This window comes from Vigna radiata, chromosome 5 (assembly GCF_000741045.1).
Source record: "Vigna radiata var. radiata cultivar VC1973A chromosome 5, Vradiata_ver6, whole genome shotgun sequence".
Taxonomy (NCBI): domain Eukaryota; kingdom Viridiplantae; phylum Streptophyta; class Magnoliopsida; order Fabales; family Fabaceae; genus Vigna; species Vigna radiata.
The window spans coordinates 2,762,300-2,785,919 of record NC_028355.1 but is presented as its reverse complement, the minus strand read 5'-3'; the positions used below and the strand labels follow the sequence as shown (position 1 = coordinate 2,785,919).

The 23,620-nt window shown below is 34.9% G+C and overlaps 4 protein-coding genes across 7 annotated transcripts in view; 1 reads left to right on the top strand and 3 right to left on the bottom strand.

Annotated features, from left to right (window-relative positions):
• The window catches only part of LOC106759755 (diacylglycerol O-acyltransferase 1C), a 12,861-nt gene extending 7,480 nt beyond the window's left edge, over positions 1 to 5,381 (bottom strand). Inside the window, exons 1-9 of the mRNA XM_014643086.2 lie at positions 4,511 to 5,381; positions 3,953 to 4,033; positions 3,750 to 3,823; positions 3,568 to 3,643; positions 3,321 to 3,388; positions 2,144 to 2,267; positions 1,835 to 1,933; positions 847 to 948; positions 607 to 743 (exon numbers count right to left, since the gene is read on the bottom strand). Coding sequence (XP_014498572.1) covers positions 607 to 743; positions 847 to 948; positions 1,835 to 1,933; positions 2,144 to 2,267; positions 3,321 to 3,388; positions 3,568 to 3,643; positions 3,750 to 3,823; positions 3,953 to 4,033; positions 4,511 to 4,867 — 1,118 coding nt within the window. The 5' untranslated portion in view covers positions 4,868 to 5,381. The remainder of the gene's footprint in view (positions 1 to 606; positions 744 to 846; positions 949 to 1,834; positions 1,934 to 2,143; positions 2,268 to 3,320; positions 3,389 to 3,567; positions 3,644 to 3,749; positions 3,824 to 3,952; positions 4,034 to 4,510) is intronic.
• An 866-nt stretch (positions 5,382 to 6,247) lies between these two features.
• On the bottom strand, positions 6,248 to 9,989 carry LOC106762311 (eukaryotic initiation factor 4A-15). The gene is made up of 5 exons (XM_014646146.2): positions 9,809 to 9,989; positions 8,842 to 8,911; positions 8,581 to 8,687; positions 7,499 to 7,929; positions 6,248 to 7,133 (listed from the first exon to the last, which is right to left on the bottom strand). Exons 2-5 carry the CDS (start codon positions 8,907 to 8,909, stop codon positions 6,498 to 6,500), a joined length of 1,242 nt encoding a protein of 413 aa, XP_014501632.1. The 5' UTR covers positions 8,910 to 8,911; positions 9,809 to 9,989; the 3' UTR covers positions 6,248 to 6,497.
• A 536-nt stretch (positions 9,990 to 10,525) lies between these two features.
• LOC106759662 (glycylpeptide N-tetradecanoyltransferase 1) lies at positions 10,526 to 12,526 on the top strand. The gene is made up of 2 exons (XM_014642950.2): positions 10,526 to 10,745; positions 10,962 to 12,526. The coding sequence occupies exon 2, from the start codon at positions 10,986 to 10,988 to the stop codon at positions 12,285 to 12,287; it is 1,302 nt and encodes a 433-aa protein (XP_014498436.1). The 5' UTR covers positions 10,526 to 10,745; positions 10,962 to 10,985; the 3' UTR covers positions 12,288 to 12,526.
• Positions 12,527 to 15,637: 3,111 nt separating this feature from the next.
• LOC106762532 (DNA-directed RNA polymerase II subunit RPB2) overlaps positions 15,638 to 23,620 on the bottom strand; it is a 13,402-nt gene continuing 5,419 nt past the window's right edge. Inside the window, exons 5-26 of one of the 4 annotated variants that reach the window (XR_001375823.2) lie at positions 21,730 to 21,794; positions 21,554 to 21,640; positions 21,354 to 21,474; positions 21,220 to 21,264; positions 21,002 to 21,139; positions 20,832 to 20,904; positions 20,554 to 20,630; positions 20,351 to 20,458; positions 20,143 to 20,259; positions 19,334 to 19,489; positions 19,152 to 19,256; positions 18,908 to 19,033; positions 18,748 to 18,825; positions 18,546 to 18,641; positions 18,352 to 18,467; positions 18,196 to 18,265; positions 18,034 to 18,087; positions 17,811 to 17,954; positions 17,283 to 17,582; positions 16,641 to 17,063; positions 16,265 to 16,553; positions 15,638 to 15,867 (exon numbers count right to left, since the gene is read on the bottom strand). Coding sequence is in view for 2 of the 4 variants with exons in the window: in XM_014646500.2 (XP_014501986.1) it covers positions 16,431 to 16,553; positions 16,641 to 17,063; positions 17,283 to 17,582; positions 17,811 to 17,954; positions 18,034 to 18,087; positions 18,196 to 18,265; positions 18,352 to 18,467; positions 18,546 to 18,641; positions 18,748 to 18,825; positions 18,908 to 19,033; positions 19,152 to 19,256; positions 19,334 to 19,489; positions 20,143 to 20,259; positions 20,351 to 20,458; positions 20,554 to 20,630; positions 20,832 to 20,904; positions 21,002 to 21,139; positions 21,220 to 21,264; positions 21,354 to 21,474; positions 21,554 to 21,640; positions 21,730 to 21,794 (2,622 nt within the window). In the remaining 2 variants the exon portion in view is untranslated. Of the gene's footprint in view, positions 15,868 to 15,913; positions 16,554 to 16,640; positions 17,064 to 17,209; positions 17,583 to 17,810; positions 17,955 to 18,033; positions 18,088 to 18,195; positions 18,266 to 18,351; positions 18,468 to 18,545; positions 18,642 to 18,747; positions 18,826 to 18,907; positions 19,034 to 19,151; positions 19,257 to 19,333; positions 19,490 to 20,142; positions 20,260 to 20,350; positions 20,459 to 20,553; positions 20,631 to 20,831; positions 20,905 to 21,001; positions 21,140 to 21,219; positions 21,265 to 21,353; positions 21,475 to 21,553; positions 21,641 to 21,729; positions 21,795 to 23,620 lie in introns of those variants that run through there. The other 3 variants (XR_001375824.2, XM_014646500.2, XM_022780463.1) reach the window with 3 other exon arrangements.

The following is a 23,620-nucleotide window of genomic DNA, read 5'->3' as shown; positions in this document are numbered from 1 at the left end:
CCTTTGTTTGAGGGAGGATGTTGGAGTGCAAACAAAGTCCCACATTGAGTGAAAGAAGGGTTTATATACACATAGATATCTCCAATGGTAAGACTCCTTTTGGAGTGGTACCAAAAGCAAAGCCGTGAGGGCTTGGCCCAAAGCGAACAATATCTTACCATGTGTGGAGATCTATGTGTGTGTCGAACCTCCCCCCAAACAGTCTCAAACTTAATATTACATCTTAAAAATCATATACTTTAGACAACAAAAACCATATACATGCTTTTTAAACAGCTAGATATATTAATCAATGTTGCAATTAGACACCTAAAAGAAACAACATCATAAGAAAATTTCCAAGGATGAAGTCAAGTTTTGGCCATTGCAAGTGCTGTTGCACTTCAATCTTCATAGCAATAAACACAAACACCGAGATATAAAATTCTTCAATTTATTGTAACAGTATGTGGATATTTTTTTCAAAAGAGCATATGCATGAAAAAAAGAGAGGAAATACACAAGAATTAATAGATACAATTCTTCAATTTCTTGTAACATCAACTTCATGCGAACATTATTTTTCAAAAAGAACATACACAGAAAAAAGAGAGAGGAAATACATACCAAAGATGGAAAAAGCAGTAGAACATGCAGAGCCACACATATACATTGGGAACAGAAAGCTTCAGTATTCTTTCAATGGCATATAGAAGGTTTCCTTTCAAAGGATGATGTGAATTTTGTACAATTGGATTCATATACTGCAGAGTAATGAACAAAATGACACCATAGAATTAGTGAATGGAAATTAGAGGAGAGAAAGGGTAACAATAAACACTAAATTTGTTAAAGGGCAGCGCTTACTTGCTCTATTATAAATCCCATTACTCCAGTAAATATTATCAGCTTGACAAGTTGACGAAACACCCAACCCTTTCGAACAGAAGGGGTGCGAGGATAGCTTGTCTGTAACAGTAATTTATCACAAAGGACATTTTAAGTGTAAAATGCATGAGTAAAAATTGCATGGTAGAAATCAACACACAAATGCATTTTGGCAAGTGCAGAAACAAGTGAACAGCAGAAAATGCTTAAACAATATCTGTGAAATTTCACAACTTAATCCTACCATGGTGAACATATTACAATCTTCTTCCTGCTCTTTTCCTATTGACCAAGCAAAAAATATAGTGAACAGCACATTTTCTCCATAAAAAAACACCAATAACAACTGAAGCTGACAAAGCCCACCAGTCTAAGTAAGAATCCCATAAATATACCCTTTCATGTTATCAGTGATGTTATAGCAGGTTCCTAAAACGATCTCTAGCACCAGGATAAAATGAGAAACAACTGCCTACCCATTTAAAATTTAACCAGATCAGCAAGTCCTATTCCACCCCTTCAAAATTAGAGGATGGATGAAGATGCAACAAACAGGATATGACAAAAAAGTCTCATTACAACAGAGGAATGTTACGGGTTTAGTATTGAGTAGGAAGATACAGGTGAAGCAGGATAGTAAACTTTGGTAGTTCTGCAACATATTTCATCATGCAGTGTCTTGAGCTGACTAAGAAAAAATTACCATGCTTTAGAAATATTTACTCTTTCCATTAAAATCATGACACTCAGCATGTATGGATTCAGACTGCAGCCCTAAAGACCTAAAATGCATAAAACACCAATGACACTGGTGCAAAAAAGTCCATAAAATAGTGTCTTTATGTTCTTCAGTTGGAAAAAAAGTACACTCAAATGTCAGTGAGAGGTGCATCCAAAATGCTACAACAACAATAAAAATAATTTTGCAAACAGAAAGTAAACAACTCACTTAAAATGCTTACACTACCTGATAGCACAATGTAGGTGCAACCATGAAGTATGCCAAACTCCCAATCGTCACAGTATATGGATGCTCCATAATCAAAGTATTGGGTAATGTTTCTCCCTATAACGCAGGGAATCATTATTGAATAAGGGGGGAAACAGAACATTTATCTTACATTGATCATGATAAAAAAAACCGTACTTTTCATATGATTTAGTTTTAGAACACAAGAACCACAACTACAGTTTGGTAATTCATCCTGTTCAAAAACTAAGCATCCATAAAGTGTATAGGATATGATTTTATCAGCAAGTGAAACTCAATGACTACCTTTTCTTTTGAAACAGCAAGTGCTCTCATGTCATAGTTTGTATGGGCATATGACACCAATTTTAACCACACAATGCAAGTAAATAGCATCAACGTGACACCGGATACAAAAGCTGAATCACACCTGCCCAGAAAAAGTAAAATATCCATGAGCTATCTTTGCTATATTGGTATCTAAGAAATGAACCATTCCAAAGGCTACAGCCATTACATCCAACAAGCAGACCTCTTTACCATATTCCTTATAAGGAAAACAATGTCTAAAAAGAAAGACAAATATGTAATCACCATTTCTGTTAATGGCAATGGGATTTTACTTTGATCCTATGGTTAATTAAGTGATTGCAGATGTTACATGGATGTCAGTCAAATGCATCTGCAGCATATGATAACTCTTTAAATGGTTTTAATAGACTAGGCTGTAGCTTTTATCACAAAGTACGTTGAAAAAGCAAAAAAGTTGTTTTCAATTTTTCCTTTGACATAACCTGATAGAACACTGAAATTTGAGATTCAGGCACACTAATTAAACGAAAAAATACAGCTGAAATATTCCCTGAATTGTGACAACTCCTTCAGATAATAACTCTCTCCAAAGAACTTCCAAATACACTCTTCTTGCCACCTTTCCAGCAGAGCTTTCTTAATACGAATTTAAATAATAACCGCTTGCACAAAACTCAAAAATTGCCTATCATCAGACCATACATAAAAAAGCTACTTCTAAAATACATAACTGAACCTGATAAAAACAATATACAGATTTAATATGTAACTACTCTTAATTTATTCCATTAAGTGTCATAACTGCCCCTGATCCCACTATAAACCTTTCTATTTCAAACAATAATTTCAAAGATAATCAATCTAGTTTCAAAAATTTTATGAACCAAATGTTAAATGAGGTGTCACCAAAGGGCATTAAATCTCTTCTCAAATACAAGTTCCATCCCACTAGGTAAAGTTGGCAAATCTTTTCCCGAAATGCCAAAAATTAAAATACTATAATTCCTTCCTGAATATGACATTATCTTGTGACTATACTGTCTTTTCTCATGTTAATTTCATATTATATTCACAAATACTTAAAGAATTTACTATGACATGGCGTAAAATAACAAATGACAATGAAAGAATAAATTGAAAACCTGGAATACCTTTTCAAGACTACACTGACCTGAGTATTACTAAAACTGGGTAGGATAATTCAACAGTTGAGATAACTAGATGAAGTAAAACAACAACCTGCAATATTCAATTCAACATTTCCATGCATGTAAATATAAAAAACACGTGATTAAATTATTTCATGTCATATTCTGAAATTATTGTGACTTGTAGAAGAATAAAAGAATTGATGTTTGATCACATATTTTTTTCTTGTAAATTGTAATAAAAACTTAGCTAGTGACCGGACCACTTACCCGTTCAGAAATATACTTTTGCTGTGCCAACCTTTCCACTATAAAGGCAGCAAGTGGAAATATGTTAAGACTAAGACTGCAAACATAGCATATAAACAGTTTCAGAATGTCTGAGAATTTAAGATTTCATCCTCAAAATATATACAGCATAATCTATTCCTCAGGGGATTCATTAGGCATACCAGCACATGAAGAGGGGCCAATCTCTCAATGATTTTGAACTAAACCAAAAGCCATACTTAATTAACCAACCATACTGCAAACACATAATACAAGAAACGTGCACAGAGATAAAGAAGTTAAAACAATCATACAGAGCTTAATGTATGCTTACATTTTAAAGATCCAAATCTAGCATGATTGGAAAAAAAATGGAAGAGGATACCTTCATTAAGTTCTCAATGATAAGTCTGCTGTTCACCGCAACAAGAACTACTATACAGAGATTGAACAGTCCTGCGTGACTCTGTAACACATTGATTAATGGCTATTAGTAATCATTCCCCTCTAAAGTAAACTAGAATCTCTCAATTTATATTTAATGAAACACAAAAATTGACAGTTAACAACCAGTACTCGTGATCGTAAATTAAAAAGAAGCATGCAACTAAGACTTACAGACCTGGGAATTCAGTCAACAAAAAAAAAACATTAAATTCATATACAATCATTTATACGTAGGCAAATTACAATGTTTCCATAATTTGAATTAAATATTTAAAGCAGAGTATATAATTGTCTCAACTACAAAATCCCTGACTCAATGACATCTAGTGGAGGCAATAGCACAAACACTAGATAATTTTAATAATTGTTATGATCGTTAAAAACTCCTGAAAACAGTTTAGGTCGCCATTTTCATTTTCTTCAATTCGGTGGACTACTACGAGGCACGAAACTTGTCATGGACGATTGAAATCAAACAATGGCACAAGAAAAATACCTGTCTGAAAATGTTATCGGAGCTGAGCGGGCTCTCCTTGATTCTGCGGTGAGCAGGAACGGAGGGACGGTAAGCGTATTTGACATCGATGACTTGTTCTCCGTGCTCTTTCCGAGCGTCATTGTTGACAATATTATGATCGGAGGCTGCATGATTGGACTTGCAATCTTTATTGTCCTCGACGTTTTTGTTGTTCAAGGATTCCTGGGAGCCAGAAGCTCTGGCGGCGACTTCGGCATCGAAGAAGCTGGCCGGGGAGGTGGCGCTGGACCTGTGCCGCAGAGAAAGCAGTCTGAGATCTGAGTCGGTTTGACCGGTGGCGGTGCCTACGCTTTCAGGCGCGTCGGAGATCGCCATCGGCGAGGATTAACGGTTTGTATGGTCTGTTGCCACACGGCACTCACGTGGCAGTGCAAAACGGTTCGTTTATTTTGGAAAAAAAAGACTGCTAATGTGTTTAATTTATACAGAAAGAGAGAAAGAGAGAGAGAGAGAGAAGAATCAGAATCAATCAAGAGAAAGATTCGAAAGGAATTTCGGTTAAGTGGCGAGAAATGTCGTGAGAGAGAGTAAAGTGAAAAAATTTAAATTATAGATGTTTGGTTAAAAATAAAAGGGAAAACAATGGGTGAGGTGGTGGTGTGACGAAGAAGAGGTGGCATGTGAGAGAAGAAGAATATTATTTTTGCGTTCTGTTTATTTATTCTTGTTTTTAAGATTTTCGTTGCTTCTTTCTTAGAGCAGTTATTTTGTAATGGAACTAAACATGGGAAAGGCGAAGACGGTATTGAAGAAGAGCAGAGCACACGTATATATTACGCGGGAGGCAACCTTTCCGTTGACACGTGAACGCGGACTTTTGTTTCTCAAGCAATAAAAAAAAATGAATGCTCCATTAAATTGCTACGTCCCAGGCTCTTAATCCATACTAGGCAATTTTGTGCTTTCTTTATATTAAAAGTTTACATTAATATTTTCTTTACGTGGTATTCATTCATTCTCCAATATCAACTAAAAACGCCGCACATTAAATTTTACATTATTTTGATTGTTGCAGGTTAATGAGTCAGCCTTCGGTTACATTGCTCCTCTTGATCTTTAAGCATTTTAAATTTTGAAAAAACTACATTTGATAATACTCAATGACCAACCATGACTTCCGGCCCTTTGCTTATTAAACGCGATAATCAAAGACACTGAATACAAGTGGAACCTACTATAAAACTGGTTTTATTCTCCTTTACACACGGGTATCAATATTAAAATACGAGTCCATTGACATTTAATTTCAAACCATGACGATACATCGGAATTCCCTGTAAGGTTGCTCAAGATTCAAATGATCACAATTTTAAAATCTTTTGCAATTTCAATATCATTTTGTTCACAAGTTTACTATTTGCTATCCCAATTGTAAAAGCTACCAACGAAGGATGCGAGGATTGTTGTGGGGCGAGTTATCTAGCTTCTGGTTATCTACTTTTGGTAAAATAGCTCTTTATTCATTGGTCTCGCTGAATCAGTTGGAGGAAACACATTATCAATGACCAGTACATTTTATTAACACCATTTTTATAATTGAGGAAATGAAGCACCCAATAGAAATAAGTGTTTCTTTAAAAAAACATATGTAATCCCTGGACCTCAAAAATGGGTGTACCAGGGACACCGCCATTAAATTAATGTTTCACGTGCCATGCCACGATGAACTATGAATACATTGAAAAAATGAACAAATGTTAAAACTACCAAAACATAAAATTGAAAACCCTGGTTGTTAGAAAGGTGCAACTATCAATACACCATTCGGACAATAATGTGATTCCACATTGTAAGTACTGACAATGTAAATTAAATTACTACACCTATTGAAAAAGTCAAACAAGGTTTAGCAGAAATACAACAAAAGGGGCAAAAAAGAAAAGAAACATTACATAACACTTACCTCTGAAACCAACTTCCTTCTATTATGATGGAACAAAAATCATCAAAGGAGTTCGGCAACATTTGAAGGCAGCTCTTCAATTAGCACATTGTAAAACTTCTGAATGTCGTACAGCATTTTCTCGTCATCCTTTGTGACAAAATTGATGGCAACACCTTTCCTGCCAAACCTCCCACTACGACCAATACGATGGAGATAATTCTCGGGCTGTGTTGGGAGATCATAATTTATAACTAAAGACACTTGCTGGACATCAATACCACGAGCCAAAAGATCAGTAGTTATTAAAACACGGGAAGACCCAGAGCGGAATTCACGCATAATAATGTCTCTGGTATTCTGGTCCATGTCTCCGTGAGTTGCTGAGACTGTGTGGTCACGGCTGCGCATCTTGTCAGTCAGCCAATCAACCTTTCTTCTGGTGTTGACGAAAATGACACTTTGAGTAATTGCCAATGTCTCATAAAGATCACAGAGTGTGTCAAGCTTCCATTCCTCTTTGTCAACATTGACATAAAACTGCTTAATACCCTCCAAGGTGAGCTCATCACGCTTCACCAGGATCCTCACTGGTTTGTTCATAAATTTCCTGGTGATCTCAAGTGCCTCAGGAGGCATCGTAGCAGAGAAAACTCCCACTTGAATCTTGGTTGGAAGTAGCTGGAATATATCATAGATCTGGAAAAATATTTTAATTTAAAGTTTTAATGACACTAAACAAGTTTGCCAAAAAAATAAAATATCAAAGGTAATTTAAATAAACTTACAATTAAATTTAAGCTCTATGGTTACTGCTGATAACATAAGGAAAATCATATGCATAACAAGCATACAAGTAAAGATATAGTTTTAGAAAATAAGCAAATAAGAAAATAGAATGAATTCAATGAAGAAACTTGATGAACATGAGCAACATGTCATATCTTTTATCTATTTTTGTATTTTGATAAATTATAAATAAACAACAAGAAACAATTGTGTGGGCGTGACATATCTAAGACAGAAAATACAATAGCTACTAGCATAAGCCATGAAATAAGAACCTGATCTTTAAAACCACGGGAAAGCATTTCATCAGCCTCATCCAATACAAACATCTTGATGTAATCTGGTCTAAGTGACTGTCTGCGCAGCATATCAAATACACGACCAGGAGTACCAACAACAACATGAACACCACTTGATAGGATGCGTTGGTCTTCACGGACACTGGTACCTCCCACACATGCATGCACCTTAACACCAAGATAATCTCCAAGTGCCCGCATAACCTTCTCAATCTGCTGAGCAAGCTCCCGAGTTGGTGCTAAAACCAAGGCTTGGCATTCTGTAACATTATAGTCAAGTTGCTGCAGAATTCCAGAACAGAAAGTTGCTGTCTTTCCAGTTCCAGACTGAGCCTGTTGTATAACATCAAGTCCCTTGCAGAATGGAACTATTCCCCTTTGCTGAATAGCTGATGGCTTCTCAAAACCTAAAACACAAATCAAACTAGTTTAAATACACACAAACTATCAAACATCAGCGGCAGCACAATAAGCACAAAGGGGCCCTTGTTACACGTAATCTTTCATTTCAAGGAGTATAAAGGTAAGAATATTTATTCTCATTTATGTTAGAAGAAGGCTATCAAAGTGATTGCCAAGTATCTTCTATTCCAAGGAAACCATTATTCCCATGCTTTAGGTAGTTTTCATTCCAAGGGGATGTGAAAGTGGTATTCTCATGGAAATACGGGGAAATTATTTACTATTACTCTTATAATTATAATTTTTACTAAGTAAACTCTAAATAAATTTGAAATCAAAAAATATTCCAATGATAGTAAAATTTAAACAACCACTTTTTAAAATATATAGGAATATGACTATTGGGAATGTAATATTAATAAAAAAGAATTTAAAGGAAAGATAAAGTGGGATAAAGACATTCACTGTTACTAAAGAGTAACAATATGACCATACATCTATTTGAGAGATATAAAAAGACAGCAGAGAAATTCCAGTCCATAAAACCAGAATGAAATTGTCATCACAATCACAGTAAATAAAATACTAATACATCTAACTTTATTCGTAAAATATAGATATAAAAAAATAGAGGGTATAAAGAAAGCTGAATCTACCATATGCATAAATGCCTCTCAGAAGATTTTCTTGTAAACCCATAGCATCAAAACTTTCATAAACCTCATCGTAGGATGTGAAGAAATCCTGTCCATCAGATGTAAGCCTGTAGCCATTAAATCATGACAATCAAACCAATAAAATTATAATCACATTGCATCTATATGTGTAAAATTAGACTGAAACTTGAAAATAATTCTACAACAATTACTTTGAATAACAATAACCAAAAGTAAAACAAAAATTAAGGAAAATCTTACAACTCATTCAACTTGTTATCATAATGACGACCATCAAACTGTGATACCTCAGGTGCCAGTCCTGCCATGACTGCAAGATGATGGAAAGAAATAGTATTATGACACCATTTATTAGAGAATATTTAATTAGCATTCTACCCATCAAAGCCCAGTTCCAACTCAAATGGCCCAATACTGCCAAAACAAACAGCAAAGTCCATATTTCCACTCCTATGTTCTCTCACTGCATCCAAATAGGAGACAACTTTATTTTATTTTACCATGACAAAAAAAAACGTTGTCCGTATATTAACATAAATACAATAATAACAAAACTAAGCTTTCAACGTAATGTAGTCCTAAATCCGGAAGTGATTCTATTTACAACTCCCAAAAGTTAAAAAAAAATGCATCAACATCTTAACATCAATTTACTCTCAATCTAACTCGGGACATAGAGCATACACATTCTGTTAATAACACACCAAAAAGTAATTGATACTCAAACCATATATCAAATGCAATTCCAACAAACCACTTCCAAATAAATGCTCATGTTTCCAACCACAAAGTGTTTCACTCTGTCCCACTTCTAATAAAATCAAACAAGTAATTCCAATCCGAGTAGGAACACATGCTAAGCAGATCAGGTAAAATAAAACTAAAGAAACCAAAAAATAGGGACAGAAAACACAGTCTGAAACAAAACCAAAATTCAACAATAAATTTGATTCCACATGCGCAAAATATATAAAAAAAAAATCAAAAACTCTATAAGATGACACGGGCACAGAAAGGAAACAAAATAGATGCTAAAAGTAACTTCCTAAGCTTTAGTAGAGCACAAAACAAACAGAAGCTAACAAACCAGAACATCATCAGCAGATCCAATCATAAAATAAAGATAATAACTACATCGATTGAATCAACAGAATTAGAAAGAGACAGATTACATCGCATCGGAGAATAGAGAATAAGAGAGAGGAACCTTAAGGCGAAGAAAGAGGTCGTTGATCGGAGGAGAAAAAGGCAAAGAGAGTGCTGAAGTCGTTGGTGAGAGCAGTTAGGGTTTCCCAAACTGCTCAGATCTACGCCGCTGAAAGAGAGAACAATGCGTTTTCTGAGAGAAAGTGAGTGGGAACTGTGAGAACAACAAAGATTATAGAAGACACCCTCTTCTTTCGAAGCGTTTTTTTCTCATTCCCATTTTGCCCTTCTTTTTTACTCGTCACTGGTCAAGTCTTCATTCAGAAATCAACCACTCTTGGGCTTCGGCCCATAATGAAAAAAATTATTGTAAATCTTCCAAATACACTTTTTTTTATAAGTCTTGCTCTTTGCTCTCAAAGAAGGAATTAATAGAATTTTTTTTATATTTATAAAACTAATGAGTTTGATTTATTTATATTCTGAAATATTCATTCACTCTCTTAATTTAATTAAAATATATAATTTTAATTATTTATGATAATTTACATTATTGTAATATATATTATTTAATTAAAAATAACATATTGTGTGTGAAATAAAATACTTTGAAAACTCTTTTTCAAATACATTATAAAAAAAACGTTAAAAATTGTGTACTGGATAAAAAAAATTCTAAATATTTTTATAAAGTTTGGAAAAGCATGAGATGTGGAATTAAATGAAAAATAAAAATGTAATATAGAATTAGGTAAGTTAATTATCGTTAACATAACCCAAAGAATGAATCCTTGGTTAACCCGTCGCATGGGATAAAAATAATCGTTCTGTAGCTTCGTCTTCCCCAATGCTTCTTTCCGCACGCATCTTGCTGACCCCTCTCTTCAGAAACCACATCACATAGATACTTTCGCTATCGAACCAAGTAATCCTGATTCCAATCCTTCTTCGCCACTCTTTATCAACTTCGATCTAAATCATCGTTTTCGTCCCACATCGTGAGTTTATCTTAATTTCATTCACTCTCTAATTTGTGCTTCTTTTCTCAATCTTCGTGTTTTGATTTTAATTCCGCACCATTGCCTTATAATTTTGTTTCGGTTTCCACCGGATCAAGGTTCTATTGTTTCAGTGCTTGAATCTCCGTTTCAATTAATTTCGTTTTCACTGCCAGGGGTTGTGTTTTTATTTTATTTTATTTTATATTTCTGCAGAGTTGGGATTTTTGGATAATTGATATGGGTGATAGCAGTGTCCCATCTGGGTCTCCAAATGCAAAACCAGATCTTGTTCATGGAGACTCAGCGGTTTCCAACAACGCCTCGTTGGAAACCATTGTGCAAAGTTTCCAAGATTCAATGACTCTTGGTAAGAGGCATAAGTTCTGGGAAACACAACCTGTTGGACAGTACAAGGATGTTGGGGACGCAAGTTTGACTGAAGGCCCCATTGAGCCCCCCACACCTTTGTCTGAGGTTAAGCAGGAGCCTTATAACCTTCCTAGTGCTTATGAATGGACCACATGTGACATGGACTCTTCGGAAACCTGTGATGAGGTTTATGTTCTGCTGAAGAATAACTATGTTGAGGATGATGAAAACATGTTCAGGTTCAACTATTCCAAGGAGTTTCTCAGGTGGGCGTTGCGCGTTCCGGGGTATTACCGGAGTTGGCACATTGGTGTGCGTGCCAAGACCTCGAAGAAGTTGGTTGCTTTCATCAGTGGCGTACCAGCAAGGATCAGAGTTAATGAGGAGGTTGTGAAGATGGCTGAGATCAATTTCTTGTGTGTTCATAAGAAGCTCAGGTCGAAGAGGCTTGCGCCTGTTATGATCAAGGAGGTGACTAGGAGGGTTCATCTGGAAAATATTTGGCAGGCGGCTTATACAGCTGGGGTTGTGCTTCCAACACCAATCACGACTTGTCAGTATTGGCATCGATCATTGAATCCGAAGAAGCTGATTGATGTCGGGTTTTCAAGGCTTGGTGCTAGGATGACGATGAGTCGCACAATAAAACTTTATAAATTGCCAGATTCTCCTGTTACCCCTGGATTCAGGAAAATGGAGCTTCGGGATGTCCCGGCTGTTACTCGGCTACTTAGAAACTACTTGAGCCAGTTTGTTGTTGCACCTGATTTTGATGAAAATGATGTTGAGCACTGGCTACTTCCCAATGAGAATGTGGTGGATAGTTTCTTGGTGGAGAGTCCGGGGAATCATGAGATCACTGACTTCTGCAGCTTCTATACACTCCCCTCTTCGATCCTTGGAAATCAAAATTACTCAACTTTGAAAGCTGCTTATTCTTATTATAATGTCTCCACCAAAACCCCATTGACTCAGTTGATGAATGATGTGCTAATTGTAGCAAAGCAAAAGGATTTTGATGTTTTCAATGCCTTGGATGTGATGCACAATGAGAGTTTCCTCAAAGAGCTCAAGTTTGGACCGGGAGATGGACAGCTTCACTACTACTTGTACAATTATAGGATTCGTAATGCCTTGAAACCATCTGGACTCGGGCTTGTGCTTTTGTAGTTTTGATATTATTCAGTTTTGGTGTTGCTAGGTGATTGGCAAAACCATTCATTTGTTTTGTTTTATTAGCTGCTTGTTTCAACATTATTTCTTGTTCCTTTCAAATACTGGCAATTAACATATTAGGTTGCAGGGTATGTGAGAGCCCATCTTTTGGCAGACTTTCAGCTAATATGCTTACATTGCAAAATTCTGAAGTTGTTGTTGCCTGGTGCTTCATAGATTTCCTTTTTGCTTTATTTTCTTCTCGACTTTTTCATGCATGATTGCATGAATGAGTAGTTCACAATCCTTACAAAATTACTCGTGTCAAGCTTTTGTTGCTGTTTGTTTGCATATGCTCTGCTGCAGATGAGTTTGTTTGGCTGGGTGCATTTGCTCGTATAATCTCCTATTTGATCAATTTTATGTTTAATAGCTTTGGGTGTCTACATAAGTAGGATTTTGTAGTGATCAATTGAATGTTATAACATGGGATATATCATCATCTACTCTTGTTTTATATAGACTTCATCAGGGAATGGTTAAGTAGCTATATATGCAATAGATGCTTTAATACTTTTATACGAATACGAGCCTAACACTACCTCTGACCAGCAGGGTAAGCTTTTTCTGACCTTGGTTTGAACTTTGAGGATTCCCCCTCACTTTGTTCTCACTTTTGTTATTTATAAAGATGTATATTGGGAAAACAGCAAAAAAATAAAAAATCTACTTTTTGAGCTTACTCATCAATCTTTGCACGAATGAAACTTGTGAAAATAAGAGGAAGCCCATAAGTTGGGTGTTAGCTTTGCAGCTAACCACGCCATTGAATCCATCCCTGTGCAGCTGCCATGGACTTGACGTTGGGACCGGATTCCTATTTCAGTTCCCATGATCAGGTAAGAGCTGCAGCCAATTGTCAAGAAGATATATGTAAATTATGCCTTGGTTTTTTACGTATTCTTTTGTTTCCTTTATTCTAATTTTTGGCTTGTGTCCCGGGTTTAGTTTGTGACCTACATGTGAATTATTTATTTCTGTTTGAATCTCAAAGTACTGATGTTAAAAAAAAAGGAAAAAGAAACTTCAGTTATGGTTTTACTGTGTATTTGGCAAAACCATTCATTTGTTCCGTTTTATTAGCTGGTTTGGTTGTTTCAACATACAAATATTGCAATTAGCATACCAGGCTTGTGAGTGTGTAAACCCGTCTTAAGGCAAGTAGCCTAGCCTGAATTTCCTTTCTCAAGTTCTTAGTTTTTCACAATTTTAGACATAAATTTAGAAGAAAAAACATCACATTATTTGTAGTGTTTAATTTTGCATGTAATTCAATATTTTGTTTACTTCGATACTAACTAAATTTGGTTTTGAACACCATTTTCTTTTGAAAGTTTTTTTTTGTAATTTTCAAATAAATTATAGTAACGATTTTTTCTGTTATTTTGTAAAACATTTGTGTCGTCACTATCAACAATCAAACTTCTTTCGGTAGATTTGAAATTATGAGAAAGGTAAACCAAAATAACTTCACCAATTTGCCCTCATCCTTTTGATTTTTCATCTTTCTGCTTCATGGTGGTCTCTTTGCATATTTTCAATGTCATTCAAATGCTTTGTATATTCATTCAAATGCAGCTGCAGTTAATTTGATGGCTAAAAAACTAATCTATTCTACAAACATTAATAGGCTTAAGCATGTTTTCCGTAACAATTACCTTTTAAAAACACACAAGTTACTTCGAATGAATTCTTGTAAAAAGGTATGCTTAAATTTTTCAATTTTACCTTTTATATGATAATTTTTGTTGAAATGTAATAATATACTGCATAAATCATAATACATTATAAGAACCATTATTTAAAACCATATACAAGTTTTTTTTTTTCTCTGTTATAGATTGAATACAGAAGTAAAATAAAACTAAATTAACTTTTTCTCCAGAAAAAGAAAAAGTTATCAAATTTTTAATTATGTCCAGGACAAATTATAATTCATACCTTGCAAATTATATTTCTAGTTTTCATGTTTTATATATTTAGTTTCTTATATTTTTTGGTTTCTAATAAATTATAATTAAATAATAGAAATGTGTTAAAAAAATTTGGGACAACACAAGTTTATACAAAACCATGAATACAAATTAATCAATAAAAATTGTAATAATCTAAATCATAAGATGATATAAAAATTACTTATGCGAGTCCTCACATTTTTAACATATTTCATTATTTATTTAGAGTTCCATTTCTATAAAAACATAATAAATTTGTTTTGGTAGGTCTACTAGGAAAATGTTATATATATATATATATATATATATATATATATATAATATTTCACATCACTTTTAATTAAAAATCTTAAGAGTTTGATATTTGAGTTTTTCATATTTTATATAATGTTTAATTTTGTTATTTTTATTCAATTTATAACTTTATATATATAAGTATAAAATTTTTTATTGGTGAAATTATATATATATATATATATATATATATATATATAACATTGAGTATTATTTTATATTTACATCACTTTTAATTTAAAACTTTAGTTTACGGATCTTTTATTTTATATAATATTTAACTTTAATATTATTCCTAACATGTTTTAATATAGAAAATGTATACGGCTGCTTATTAGTGTGTTCAGAGGGAGAGATATAAAAAAAAAAAAAGGAAATAATTCCAGTTATTGAAAAGAGATGTGAATGTATTGAAAGATACTGCATATTTGTCAAAGATATCCAATATCCAATAGGTTTAAATTCTCTATAAAAGTAGTTTTTTAATTACATAAATAAAGGTATTTAAATAAGAGTGTATATATAAATATAAGGCATTTCAGAAAAGAACGTATAATGAACTCAGACACGTGGCAAGTTGTTGCCCATAAGGAAAATTTTGTCGAAAATGTATAATGAGTACAAATTCTATGTAAAAATAAATTATTCTATAAAATTTCTTATCAAAATATAAATTAAGATTTTCGCATGTCATCTCTCTATATAGATGGATAGAAGGAAATCAAGAAAGGTATCTTAAAAAAAGGAATAATTTACTAACACTACAAGAAATATAACCTTTTGTTAAAAAATTATAGATAGATGCAAAATCTGTCACTAACAATCCAAGAAATATAAGGTAGGTTGTTTGATTGCCTCACAATCGTAACCGGTGGAGGGTGTGAATGCAAATTTTTCATATTTTATTTAGATTATATAATGGAGAGTAAGTAAATAAAGAAAATGAGAGAAAGGAAGAGGAAAAAAAAAGTGAAAATATTGTTTAGATAAGATTAAATGAAAAAAATCATTTTTATAATATTTTTTCCATCTTTATCAACATCTTTCACAAATGAGAGCAGAAGATGGAAATCCAAGTGACATCACTAGCAACTACACTTCAATACACAGCTTGATACAAATTACAACCGATGACTCCCATTTTTGATGTACATGAACGATTGAAAAGATATAGAAACCGATTTTGCTTTCTGGTACGTAAGCAATTATCCCAATTAGCATCCACATAGGATGTGAAGTATAAGGAGGAAGTGGCAGAAGACAAAACTCCTTAGCCATTGAACATACTGCATTGTTAAATAAATTAGCTCATTTCTTTAAATTGTACAATAATTGAACTTAAAAACTGCTATACAACTAAATTTAAATCATCTACTAACTTCTTTTATACAGCTTTTAACAGTAAACCATAAAGGGATTGCCAAAATTGGGGTTGGAATAAATGGTTGATTGGACACAAGACATTTGTACAGTTATACCCAGTCTAAGTTTGTAACAGAAACGTCCGCTAACTTTGTTTTTCTCTTAATACTAACCCATCTATGCTGTAGTGAATAAGAAGAAAGCTCAAGGATTCTAAATATTCTTTACTTATATATACACTGCTTGGTAATATTAATCGCTAGGAATGAGCACCCTTGAATAGAGAAACAGTAAAAGCAAATGCAAAAGGGTAGCACCAACCTGCTAGGCAAAGGGAAACATCAATCAGGAATGTAACAAAACTATTCCCTAGTGACTTTGCCAACACTTTCGAAAGGTTCCTGTAATTTAGATACCGTGTATATCCCAAGTTCTGGAGAGCTTGAGGCGAGAATATAAGAAAAGTGGCTTTGGTCAAAGATGTTTATCAGGCTCCCTTCTTCTTTTGGTCCTTCTTTTTAGATTTGACGTCCTTTGTAAGCATTCTTGGAGCTATAGCCATAGCCATTAACTCTTGGAAGAGGAGTTTACAAGCATACGGAATGAAAACCTACACGGACAATCAAAGGGGGGAAAAAAAATCAGCACAAGGAAAAGTTTAGACATCGACTACCAGAAGAGATAAATTATCATTCACCTGAACAATGTCAGTTTTGTTTTTGCACCCCCTGCACTCAAAGGAATTCTTCTTGAGATTTGCAATAGCTATCAACCCACATTGCTCACATACATGAACCCTATATGCATCACTTTGATCAAACAACCTTTCCTTCAGGAAGTGAGCAGCTCCATGAGCTATCATGCAATCTCGTTCCATCTCTCCAAATCGGAGACCTCCATCTCGTGACCGTCCCTCAGCAGGTTGCCTTGTGAGGATCTGCACAGGACCCCGACCACGAGAATGGATCTTGTCGTCAACCATGTGCTTCAGTCTTTGGTAATATGTAGGACCAAGGAAAATCATTGCACTGAGACGTCTACCTGTATGACCATTGTACATAGTCTCAAAACCTCGCATTTGATACCCACATTTGTGCAGAGCTTTGCTGATATTGTCCACCTGGATAACATATAAAAGATAGAATTTTAAACATATACAACATATATATTCAATGTATTGAGATAAACACGCGAAAAAAGAATTTTATCGACAGGTGATGTTGAAAACTCATTGACAGAAGACTTTTATAAAAAGATATAATTTACCCTGCACAACAGACACCTGCCTTTTGGTCCAGATTGTTAGGTTTAGGGTATTAGATGGAAGAATGCTACTTACAGTAACATCTGTAAAAGGAGTAGCATCTCCTTCTTTTCCCATGTGAGCTGCCACCTTCCCCATGATACACTCGATAAGCTGACCAATTGTCATTCGAGAAGGAATGGCATGTGGATTGACAATAATATCGGGGGTGATGCCTTCCACAGTCCAGGGCATGTCTTCTTGCGTATAAGTCATACCAACAGTACCCTTCTGACCATGTCTACTACTGAATTTGTCACCAATCTGTGGTATACGAACAGATCTCACTCGGACTTTCACAAATCTCAATCCATCAGCATTTGTTGTCAGCAAAACCTACAAAACCAAAAGAAAAATTATAATCCAGTAATTAAAGTAACGATAAGAATTAAGGATTCTGGTATACATTGATATGCTCTTACTTCCCATGTGGACATTTTATTTTTGTCGAGCAACTCCTTTTTTAATAATTAAAATTTAAAACCTCTTATTCACTAAGCATTCACAACAACATAGGCTCAAACTCAACATGTAAAATGAAGTAAATGAATATGATAAACTTACTTGATCAACAATTCCAGTTTCACTGTGACGTAAGCTTATGCTGTGATCACGCCTAGTGTATCGTAAAGCTTGTCCCTGTGCCTCCTCTTGAGATATTGGGGTGGTCTTCCCAATAATAACATCCTCTCCAGATACTCTTGTGCCCTATTTAATAATAATAAATTGGTCTTTGTAAAGTTTGTCAGGAACAGACAACAAAATGCATAAATACAGATATGCTTACTGGTGGTGCAAGACCATCATCATCCAGCTTATCATAAGAACCGTGTCTCATTCCCTGCAAAATCAAACTCCCCAATAAACCACCAAAAAGAAACCAATATCTTTTCCCAAATAAAAATACAAAGCAAGAGTAGTCATTTGCCTCCAAAGCCAAAATTCTCACCATGGTGTTAGCTCTATCTGGACGTCCAAAATCTTCTTTGACTAGGGTTCCCATCTTCTTTTCTTCATCCCTATAAAAGTTAAAGAAAGCAGCATTCATAAAAATCCTAAACATAGCAACTGAAGGGACAAAATATCCAATTATGGGCATTCGTACCTATATGAACGGAAAAACAAAGACCGAAAGAACCCACGGTCTATTGATGATTGGTTCATGATCACAGAATCTTCTTGATTGTAACCAGAATAACAGGAAATGGCCACGATGGCATTCTAAGACACAAGGGGTAAATGTATTAGAATGTTTAAATTATCAACAAAATGATATAAAGAAAGGAAGCGTGATGTTACAATTCCAGCTGGGAGTTGACGGAAATGAAGATGCTCCATGGCTCTTGTAGTGACCAATGGCTTTTGTGGATAATATAAAACATAGGCCAAGGTGTCCTAAGTAATGGAGCAAAAACATGGAGTAAAATCCAGAGTTAACTAAAATAAAATACACGTACAGAAAAACAGGCATTCATTAATCACAAGAAAGAACAAATAGTACCATCCGAAACTGGTAGTTGGTAACATATATTCCCATTGCTTGCTTTCCCATTGCAGACTGATACGTATTACGTGGGGACTGATTGCACCAGTCAAAGATAAGATAAGTGAGATGGATAATGTGAATCAGAATGAATACACACACAAAAATACATATTTACCTGATTGTGATCAGGAAATGGTATGATGGACGCACATACACCCAAAATCAGTGATGGGTGGATTTCACAATGAGTATACGTATCAGAATATGCTTCTTCTGGATTGATCCTAGCTTGTACAAGATCCTGTAACATTTATTCAATAATTATTTTGTGTTGCTTTATAGCCTCTTTATCTGCATTAAGGAACCTACATATTCCATAAAGGGTATACTTTTTTCAAATCTAGAATTATAATACTAACATTAATTGTCATGGAAATCATTGTAGTCTCTTCTTCTTCCGTGTCAATATATTCTATATAGCCCTTGGACACTAGATCATGCCATCCACCCTCTTCAGGGGATTCCTGAAGAAATTGAATAATGAGTTAAGCAACAATTACTGAAACAATGTCAACTCCAACTAAAGTTAATGCTGGCTCACCCTTTGTTGTAAAGCATGAATATCCTTCTTCTTTATGAGAAGCCTTTGCTTATCCACAATGAATAAAGGACGACTGCAACGACCATAGTCTGTATATATACGCAACTCTTTAAGACGGATATCTCTGACAACCCCAACTTCAGTGTTAACATCAACCTGAACCATGAGAACCATCAGCGTCATACCGCAACTAAAACATCTAAGCAACTTTAATCAACCAAATCCCTAAAGAATGTAAATAATGGTTATTCAGATGGCTCTATCATGAAGTTATCAGTAAATCAACAATTTGAAAGACGCATACTATGGCCTCCTCTAAAAATAATGTCAAAATTAAGCTGCTCATTCTGTATTTTAGGAAGTTCTATATTTTATCCTTGCTGTAATTTTATTCTTTATTGCAGCCATCTCTTGCTCTTAATAATCGATTTATGTATTTAGAAGCAATCCCACAATCACAGAGATTTGTTTCCTTAGAATTAGCCGCCCATATTTTCTAAAATAACCAGCAGACTCGTGTATTTATAGGTCCAATGACCTCATAATTGATACAATAAAGGAGAATATAAATGTGAGAAATAATATAATGAATATTCGTATAAACACATGTATAATTTCATAAGTAGCATCATCTGGCTAGTCTTAGGATCAAATAGTCAAAATAGTGCCACCATTATCATATCGTACCTACCTACTATTACAATGTCTCGCTATAATTTTTTAAGCAGGGGAATTGCTATCTGCCGACAGATTCAATCAAACAAAATAAATAAGCAGTCCAAACGAATCAAGAGTGAAATGGTAGTTACCCGTCGTCTCAGCTTTCTTAATGTTCTCACCAACATATCAGGATCACGATGGATACCCATCCAGCAACCGTTTACAAAAATTTTTGTTGCTTGGGGAATCACTGCAGGAGAAATTTCCTATGCAGATGGAGAACAAACAAATTTAAGCATAGAAATCATACGGACTCGATAGAGAAACAAAGTAACTTTACGCAGGAAGGCCATCAACCTCAAAATTCTCTGTGCCCCATTCTTCCAAAAACTCTAGAATAGGATATGCAGCTGAACCAACTGTTATGTAGACCATCAATGCCAGATTCTTCACCAGTCCACAGGCCTATATAATAGCCCAATCACAGTCATAAATACCAGAGTGAAAGATGAGTTCCAACAAGTAATATATGAAGTATGCTTAGAAAGCAAAATACACACTTGTCCTTCGGGTGTTTCTGCTGGACACATCATTCCCCATTGTGAATTATGCAATTGTCTTGGTTTGGCCAACTTCCCTGGAATAGTAAAAATTACAGTATTAATTACTACTTAGATAAATAGGCAGTATTGAAATAGTGCATAATCTGAGTGAACTATAGAAATAACTCACAAAGCAATACCTATTGCATTTACAGTATTAATTTATGCAAGCAATGTACAAGAGGAGAGGGAAAAAGTGAAGGCTGGATCATGCTTGAATAACCAAGAAAGATTACCTTCACGCCCTATTGGGGAATTCAGTCTTCGCAAGTGCGATAAAGTGGATGCATAGGTTAAGCGGTTCAGCACCTGAAGCAGAAGATCAAAATGATCAGTCTTATTTCTTCTATAGTAGACATAGCAAAACAAATTACTCGAATCATAATGCAATAATTTATATTCATACCTGTGAAACTCCAGCTCTAGTCCCTGCAGCATTTGCTTGCCCCCAATTACCAGTAGCAAGTGAGTATTTAAGGCCACTTGTGATGGTTTTTGCTTTGATAGCAAATTGCAGATTAACATCTTTCCCATTATCAACACACTACAACATTAATGAGGTACAAAGGTTTAGGCAATGCAAAATGAACACAGAAATAGGTGTAACTTGAAGTCTGAACAAACCTTCTGTACATACGCCCTGACATCTCTTGTTAGCTTTCTGAATAGCTGCCCCACAAGTTACAATGGTCAGGAATTAACTAATCAGAAAGTTATTACGTAAAAGAAAAATAAATTGGGTAATATCAGAAACAAACCATTCTAAAAAGGCCACCAAGTAAAGGACCGGCCAGATCCAGCCTCTTGTTTCCGTAATGATCCCTATCATCCTCAGCTCTCCGCCCAAGTGCACAGAGTAGTAGCCGGTGAATGATATATCTGCGGGCAATGACAGTATAGTAAATACTCACCATGTAATCAAAATGAAAAAACAGTATATGAAAAAGAATCAACTTACCCAAAATAGTAAGCTTTCTTGGTCTCACAATATTCCCCAATGCCAACATGAGGAAGCATCTCCTTTTGAAGGATCTCCTTAGCATACCTGCAGATTATGATACAAGTGTAACCCTAACTTAATAAAGGATGCAGCACAAATCACTGTGAGGTTTTAAAAAATCCAATTAAACTCACTTAATTCTCTTTTCCTTGGTTACACCAACAGTGGCTCCTCTTTTCCCAATGTAGTCAAGTGCAACCTGCAGTTGAGATAAATTTATATGAAATTAAATCAAATTACCTAATGGTAAATACATGAAGTGTAAAATAGTGTATCAAATGCCACCATATTCCACTAATAATAGAAGTTTTGAATAATCTGAAATTAAAAAGAACTAACCATTACCATAATTCACTAATAACCAGATGTCAGTCATCTGAAATTAAAAATGAATAACCATCTCACTGCAAAATAAATTGACAGCATACAGAGTGTACAGTAAAAGAAAACATATTGCAATGCATAAAAGGAAAGAATTTGGGTAAACAACCACTTCAGCCCTTGAAAATATTGAAATATAAAAATAGTCCTTGAAAGTGTAATTTGTCTATCACTTTTCTTGTCATTAGAAAACATCTTACGTGATACATTTAGTGACTTGATGTTTTCTCTACTTTTCAAGATGAAATTGAATATCAATTCGGCTTCAAAATTAAAAATTTCCGAATTAATGATACAAGAAATATTTGTCTTCCCGGTTTTAGTCTTTTCTACATTCAAGGGATTCTTCATCAAACATCACATGCACACACATCATAACAAAATATTGTTGTTGGCACAAAAGTCGTCACTTTGGGGAAACATTGCACTCTTCTTCACTTTAATGTTCCTTTACACTTCTAGGCTATGCTCTTCTTATTACATGTCATCCAATGAATCATGTCTTTCATTTGTTCTCCACAATCAAATTCCCCACTCCACCTTGAACCCTGAAAAGGAACTTCATTTTGTCCTTCTCCATATCTTTGGGAGCACATGTTTTGTTCATGATCTCACTCTGCTAAAAAATAAACTCTTTGTTAAATCAATAAAATGTATTTTTCCTGGTTACTCTCACCTCCAAAAATGTTATCAATGTTTTTCTCCTCAACTACAAGGGTATCTAGTCTCAGTTGATGTTACGTTCTGAGACTATTCTCTTGTTTTCTTCAACAGTTGAAGATGCCCCTTTGCAAATTCCTCTTATTCCCTTAACACCTAGAGTTGCTCTTATTCCACCTCCATTTCTCACACTCCACTGATGGGACACTGGTACCAATGAAAGTGTCACCCATTAATCACCCAACATCATCTCATGTTGCAGCTACTCTTCAACCAATGTTGCCTACACCTGAACCTTCCATTGCAATTCACAAAGGTATTCAGTCAACTCATAATCTTAACTCTTTATATGCCTTTGCTGTAAATTGTGACTTTTTATCTCCTTCCTAATTTTTTTATCTCTTCTTTTGACTTTGTCTATACTAATAAGCCCATAGGTGAAGTCATGGCCAACCACAACTGGAAACAGACAAAGCTATCAAAGCTGGCTGCTTTGGATGCTATCAACACATGGGAGCTTGTTCCTTGCCTCCTGTTAGAGATTATATTTAGTTTATATTGTGTTTATGTTAATTAAGGAAATATAGTCCCTATATGTTTATTAGGNAAACATTNTTCTTATTTTATTTTATTTTATTCTTACATATTCATTTGTATTTGGGCTTAGCCCATATTTCTTCTATTATAAATAGAGAACCCTATGTGTGTATTTAACACAAGGATTAATTTCAATATATAATTTTCACTATATTTAACATGGTATCAGAGCAGGTTTTCTGATCCCTTTCTACTTTGTCTTTGTTGTCGCCGGTGGCAACCCCCCGTAAAAGTTTCTTTTTCAACCTGTGCCTTTATACTTCAATGGACAATCTCTAGTTTCTGTCTCGCTGTCCGGTGTTGCTGTCCGCCACTGCCCGTTGCCGCTCGCCACCTGCAGCCTGTCCAACGTCTCCGGCCACCGTCACCGGCCGTCCGCTGCCGCCG